This window comes from Ovis canadensis, chromosome 4 (assembly GCF_042477335.2).
Source record: "Ovis canadensis isolate MfBH-ARS-UI-01 breed Bighorn chromosome 4, ARS-UI_OviCan_v2, whole genome shotgun sequence".
NCBI lineage: Eukaryota > Metazoa > Chordata > Mammalia > Artiodactyla > Bovidae > Ovis > Ovis canadensis.
In genome coordinates, this window is record NC_091248.1 from 61,479,284 (window position 1) to 61,486,506 (window position 7,223).

Below are 7,223 nucleotides of genomic sequence, written 5' to 3' on the forward strand. Positions count from 1 at the left end.
TCAAGCAATCTATATTAGAGACTAGAAACTTGATGCTTCTGGGAAGAAAATGAAATCCACTGATACATACCCATGAACTAGAAGTCCTACACAATTCATTAGAGGAAATATTAAAGTAATAGATTTTATCTCTTTTACACTCCAAATGAACCAAATGGGATTAGAAATTTTACAATTTCAACAGTTTTTAAGTTTTTCATTAAGAAATTAGATTCAGAAATAAGCTTCCTTTACAATCCACAATAAAAATCAAGTTTAGCACTTCCAAAAATTTAAGGCAACATTGATAGTCCCTTAACATAGTCCTGCAAAATGAACGTCGAAAAAACAGCAATATTAGTCTCAATCCCATCTGTACTTTAAAACCCTCCACAACTTATCCTTTTTAAATGCATCTCTCCTCCTCCTCTGCAAACCATCAAGAAGCCCTCCAGCTCTCACAGTAAGGAGCCCTCTCATTAGGGCAGGGCACACACTACACTCTAATATGTGAAGTAATGAAATCTGTTAGATTTATGTCACACATATTTATTGAGCCCCTCTTATTTGTCTGGCACTGTTCCAGGCACTGGGGAAAAGAAAATTTCCTGCCCCCACTGAGCTTACATATCAGAGAAAAAAATTAAAACAATCTCAGGAAACGCACATCTGTAATAGCCACAAATCAAGCAGAGTAAGGACAGTGAGAATAAGAGGGGTGCTCTTCAGTGAAGTCTAAGGAGGTGCCTTGTGAGCAAAGGCCTGAAGCAAGAACTAGATATGAAAAGCAGCGGAAACAGGGCCAACAAAGAGCCTGAGATAGGAGCAAACTTGGTCAAAGGGACCAGCTGGACTGTCATTTCTCTCTCCTATCTGGGGCCAAAAGCCATGTTTTACTAATCGCTCTACTGCACCAGTTTCTCTCAAAATATAAGTTCAAAAGGAGTTGTAAATTAATACATACGAACTGTTGGCTACTCTGCCTAATGACGGACCAAAATCACTGCATATCCAGCAGTCCCTTTTCAGTATGAGTGTACAGTAGTCTGATTTTTGACATTTCCCTCAACTGCCAAGGCAGCCCCAGGTGATGAGGCATGCCCGATTCACAGATGATTAGAGACTTGAAACAAAAACCAACCTTTAGTTATATTTTCGGAATTAAAAAAAAAAAAGTGGTCTGACAACAGAACTAAACTCTCCAAACCTTATTTCTTGGCAGGCCCTAATGCCCAGGCAATGAGAGTCTACTTTTAAATCAATCTCTCGGTGCAGGGCTGGAGGTAAAGACACCTTGCGGATTAGTTTCAACACGCCCAGCAATTCCCTGCTGCATCCACTCTTTTAAATCTGACCGAGAAAAACTCTGGTTTGCTCCTACACTGGGAAACGTCTATAAAACAGTCACCTGAGAGCCTGCCCGGAACACAGTAGGATCGCTGTTAGTAATGAGAGATAAGAAGGAGGATGAAAGAACGTGGGCGGGCCCAGCGGTGCACGGGTTCGCTGTAAAGGGCTTCAGGATAAAGGCGGGTTGTCTCTTCCAGGAGGAAGAAGACTTCAGGAACCCTCTGGGGCAAAGAAGAGGAGGAGTGGACAGGGATCCACGCGCTGACAGCGCCGCTGGGAGGAGAGAGGGCGCGGCAGCCTCTAGGACCCGCCCGGAGAGCGGGGGGGCGGGACTGGCACCGCCGAGGCGCTAGACCAGCCGGGCTTCAGCCGTGCTCCCGCGGGCACGATCCGTAATGGAGGCGCCGTGGACGCGCCGCGGGCTCAGAACACGACCGGGACTCCTTCCGAGTCCATGCTGCCCCTGCAGAGGGGGTTTCGGGCCGGAGCGCCGGGCCGAGGGTTGGCCGCGGAGCCCAGGAGGCAGAGGAGAGGCCGCACACTTACCCGGGGCCTGAGAGCGTGCGCGCGGCGCAGGGCGGGCGACGAGAATGCGGGCGCGCTGGTCCTGGCGCCGGAGGAAGGCGGAGGTAAGGGCCACTCGGAGGAACCAACCACGAGGGCAGCCCAGCATAGGCAGCCAGCGCGGTTTACGCCGAGGCCCCCGCAGCGCTCAGGCGGACTCACAGCCGCCTCGCTCGCACACGTGCGGCGCAGCGACGCGCCGCTGCCTGCTGGCCCCTCCCCTGAGGGCGGAGCTTGCCCTTCGCCGCCAGCCCCGCTTTTGGCCCTGCCCACCGATCAGGGGAGGCGGTCTCACCCGCTTCATCCCGCTCCTGCTTCTTGGACCCGGGGAGACATCGCGCTCGCATCTTTTGGCCTCGCAACCTGTGGGGGCTGGAGCTCACTGTGGCCCTTTCACTCTAGGAGCTCAGAGGCTGCCGCACTTGGACTTTGGTGGGGCTATAAACCCAGAGAGAAATTGCAGTGTCATATGGTAATTATGTCCATGGGGGCCATGGGGCCGCAAAGAGTCAGTCTCCACTAGGCGACTGAACAACAACAATGGTAATTTAAAATTTTTTGAATAACCCCCATATAGTTTTCCATAGCAGCACTTCAGTTCAGTTCAGTCGCTCAGTCGTGTCCGATTCTTTGTGACCCCACGGACTGCAGCATGTCAGGCTTCCCTGTCCATCACCAACTCCCGGAGCTTGCTCAAACTCATGTCCATCCAGTCAGTGATACCATCCAACCTTCTGATTCTCTGTCGTCCCCTTCTCCTCCTGCCTTCAGTCTTTCCCAGCATCAGGGTCTTTTCCATTGAGTCAGTTCTTCACATCAGGTGGTCAAAGTACTGGAATTTCAGCTTCAGCATCAGTCCTTCCAGTGAATATTCAGGACTGAATGGACTGGTTTGATCTCCTTGCAGTCCAGGGGACTCTCAAGAGTCTTCTCCAACACCACAGTTCAAAAGCATCAATTCTTTGGTGTTTAGTTTCTTTGTAGACTTGTTTTCAAACCCTGGGTTTACATGTGGGAATCTGGTTAGCTGATTATAGGTAATTCATGCAGACTGGTAGTGTTCTAGCCTGCCTTCGTCTGATATTATTTATCTCAGTTAAGTACTTTGGGTAGTTTTCTGTCCCTGATGCATGCTGCTGCTGCTGCTGCTGCTGCTAAGTCGTTTCAGTCGTGTCCGACTCTGTGTGATCCCATAGACGGCAGCCCACCAGGCTCCCTCGTCCCTGGGATTCTCCAGACAAGAACACTGGAGTGGGTTGCCATTTCCTTCTCCAATGCATGAAAGTGAAAAGTGAAAGTGAAGTGTACAATCACATATTCTTGAACTGTGGTTAGTTCATAGGTTAATGTCCCAATGACAGCAAACTGCAAATATTTTTACCACACCCACACAGTAGAAAGTCAATCTAAATTTAATTTTTCCCATGCAGTTGACCCTTGAACAATACAGGGGTTGGGGCCCCAACTCTCTGTTCAGTTGTTGTTGTTCAGTCACTAAGTCGTGTCTTTGGCGCCCAGCCTTCTTTATGGTCCAACTCTCACATCTGTACATGACTACTGGATAAAACCATAGCTTTGACTATATGGACCTCTGTCACAGAAGTGATGTCTCTGCTTTTTAATATGCTGTCTAGGTTGGTCATAGCTTTTCTTCCAAGGAACAAGCGTCTGTTAATTTCATGGCTGCATTCACTGTCTGTGGTGATTATGGAGTCCAAGAAAAGAAAGTCTGTCACTGCTTCCACTTTCTCTTCTATTTGCCATGAAGTGATGGGACCATATGCCATGATCTTCGTTTTTTGAATGACGAGTTTCAAGCCAGCTTTTTCACTCTCCTCTTTCATTCTCATCAAGAGGCTTTTTAGTTCCTCTTCACTTTCTGCCATTACAGTGGTATCATCTGCATATCTGGCGGTTGTTAATATTTCTCCCAGCGATCACGATTCCAGCTTGTTGTTCATCCAGCCCAGCATTTCACATGATATACTCTACATATAAGTTAATGAAGCAGGGTGACAATATATAGCCTTGTCATACTCCTTTCTCAGTTTTAACCAGTCAGTTGTTCCATATCTGGTTCTAACTGTTGGCCCACATATGGGTTTCTCAGGAGACAGGTAAGTTGGTCTGGTATTCCCATCTCTGAGAATTTTCCAGTTTGCTGTGATCCATAAAGTCAAAGGCTTCACATAGTCAATGAAGCAGAAGTAGATGTTTTTCTCTGTCTGGTGGAAAAGCCAAGTATAACTTGATACTCAGCCCTTTGTATCTGTAGTTCCATATCCATGGATTCAACTAACCATGGATGATACAGTACTAAAGTACGTATTTATTAAAAAAAATCTGAGAAGTGAACATGGGTAGTTAAAACTTATGTTGTTTGAACTGTCCTTTAAGAAGTATCTTCTCTGAAACTGTGGCCCAACTCCTTACAAACACATATGGAGGAAAGAATTTTCACATTTCTTTGTACATTAACTCCGTGGTCAAAACCTACCCTCTTTGCATTTTAGCCTGAGCTGCCTTAGACAAGATCCAAGTAAAATACACATTTTTACTTTTTTTGTTCTCCAAAAAGGCAGTTCTTTATTGGCTTTTATAGTTAAAATAACACAGGAATGTTCAAAACTTCTTCCTCATTCCAACTCCCTTTAATAAACATTTGACAGTTTAATGTTCTCTTTGACTTTAAAATTATATCCTAACATGTATATTATGTATAATAGTCAGGATCCTGCTTTTCACATCAGCACTATGGGTTGGGCTTCCCTGGTGGCTCAGACAGTAAAGAATCCACCTGCAATGCAGGAGACCTGGGTTCCATCCCTGGGTGGGGAATATACCCTGAGGAGGGCATGGCAACCCACTCCAGTATTCTTACCTGGAGCATCCTCATGGACAGAGGAGCCTGGCAGACTGCAGTCCATGAGGTAGAGAAAAGCTGGACATGGCTGAACGACAAAGCACAGCACTATGGACTGCTAACTGCCTAAAACACCCAGTTTATTTTGTTTCATCCTTATTGTCTCATATTCTGCCCATCGTAGATATCTCTTTCCATTTTCCAGATAGCAGTTAATTGTTTTTTGTGCTCCCTCAATCAGTGCAAACATATGCCTTGTTGAACTTACCTGCACTCAGTCTTAAATTAATATTCATGTCTATTTCCTTCACCAGACTGAGAATTCTTCAGAGGCAAAAATTTGGGTTTAAAGTAATCTTTTTTCTCTTAATTAATTTTTTTAAAAATTGTTATCAGAATTATACATATCAAAAAAAAGAATTATACATATCTGTGAGTTAGAGTCAATTCTGCAAAAATCCTGTAAATTTTGCAATGAAACAGCAGAGACTATATTCCCACCTTACTCCTTCCCTGTTTCTTCTTCCTCAAAGTCATTTCACCTTTTTCAACTGGTTATTTTAATATTTACCTTCATTTCTATGAAATGTTTGCATTTCTGTTTCTTGCTGTGTCACTTTTAGGCAGTATCTATTGACTTCACTTAATGAAAAATGAGGGTTCATCTCTTCTTCCTTCCCTTAGCCCTTCCCCAACCCCCACCACACTTCCCACCTCTTTATGTGCCCAATATCGTTACATTGTACTTGTAAAACAGATTTGTGTTAACTTCATTATGATTAGGCAAACATCTTGAGCAAAGTAATATACTTTGATTAATTCTATTCCAGTCACAGTTTTTGTTTTTCTTTAGTAATGGTCTTATTTTGTTTTACTATTCATCATTAAACCAAGCCCTGCCTTCTTAATGATTGTTTAAGCCTCTCCAGAGATTCTGACAGATAAGGAGTTCTATCAGTCTCATCTTGCAGAGGCACCTCTTCTGGAAACCTTTGACCTGTACCACCTAGGGCAAGTGCACAGCTGTTGTCAGGGCTTCCCACTTTATTTTTCTCCCGCATGTTTCCCGTATCACATGCATTCTTTTCCTTTGTTTAGTTCTCATTTTAATGGAGTACATACATCTCCAGTAGCTCCCTGAGGAAGGAGAAATAAACGAAAGGGAAATTTGTTGAGGTCTTGAATGTCTGAACACACCTTTATTCTTTATCCATATTTGATTGGTAGTTTACTAGTTATGTACAGAATTTCAGTGTGAAATAAATTTTCTTTTGAAGTTTGACAGACATGCTCTGATGTCTTCTGGGTTTCTTTGTGACCACTGAGAAATTGAATGATATACTGATTCTTGATCCTTTCTAAATGATCTCTATTTTTTTTCCTCTCTGGAAGCCTAGGGTTGTCTTTTTGACCTCAGCGTTCTGCAGTTTCACAGTGACAAGCCACGGGATGAGTCAGGTTGTATCCATTGTGCTTGGCTCTCAGTGGGACCTAGTTCAATCTGGAAACTCCTGACCTTTGGTTTGGAGAAATTTTCTTTAATTGTTTTGCTGGTGATTACTCTTTCCCTAATCGCTGTTTTGTTTTTGTTTTTCTTTTAGAACTCTTATTTTTTTGGATTTTAACCCCCCTGGAGTGGTCCTCTAATTTATTTTTTCTTTCCTATTTTTTACTCACTTGACCTTTTGCTTCCCACCACCACCACCGCCGCCCCCCGCGAACCCCCCCCCCCTCCCCGCCCAGGATATTTCCCAACATTGATCTTCAAACTATTTTACTGAAATTTTCATTTCTACTATTATATTTTTTGTCTCTAAATGCTCCTTTTAAAATAGTAGACTGTTACTGCTTTATGGTTGCGATGGGGGTCACGCATCTCAGGATATAAATAAAGTTTTCTCCTCGTTGAATGTTTTCTGTTTTCTCTAAGGGTTGCTTATTTCCCCTCCCCCTGTTTGCTTCAGTCTCCACGGTAGCACTTGCACGTTTGTTTTGAAGTCGTCAAATCCCTGGGTTCGCTATTTAACTCTTGATGGCAATCCTAGTCCTCCTCCCTAGCAAAGAACAGACTTCTTTGGTCTCTGCACTGGGCGAAGTATATAGTAGATGCCGAGTCCTTTTCCTCCTTTCAGCTCTCTTCCACCCACCAGGTAGGAAGTTGGAGGGTCACCTCTAGGTGTATCTGATTTGCGGTAAAAGAAGGATCCAAAGATAAAAGACATTGGAGATTCCGCAGCTAAACAGTCCAACCAAATTACATTAAAGCCAGTCGACAAGCCCCCTCACACTCTCAGAACATCTGGTATATCATCGGAAATATAAGTTGAAATGACTTAAGTGGAATTTATGTGGAGGGAGGGGTACCTTCAAGCTCCATCATTAATGACCTCAATGCAGTGGAGAAGATTTTACCAAGGTTGAGAAAGACCTCGTCTCCGCCCCTCCTCTCCCCCGCTTCTCCTTCCAG

At 44.3% G+C, this 7,223-nt stretch overlaps 1 protein-coding gene across 1 annotated transcript in view; it reads right to left on the reverse strand.

The window, feature by feature from the left end:
• PUS7 (pseudouridine synthase 7) overlaps positions 1 to 2,122 on the reverse strand; it is a 55,141-nt gene extending 53,019 nt beyond the window's left edge. Inside the window, exon 1 of the mRNA XM_069587889.1 lies at positions 1,876 to 2,122. Within this exon, the coding sequence (XP_069443990.1) occupies positions 1,876 to 2,002 (127 nt within the window). The 5' untranslated portion in view covers positions 2,003 to 2,122. The remainder of the gene's footprint in view (positions 1 to 1,875) is intronic.
• Between the last annotated feature and the right edge of the window lie 5,101 nt (positions 2,123 to 7,223).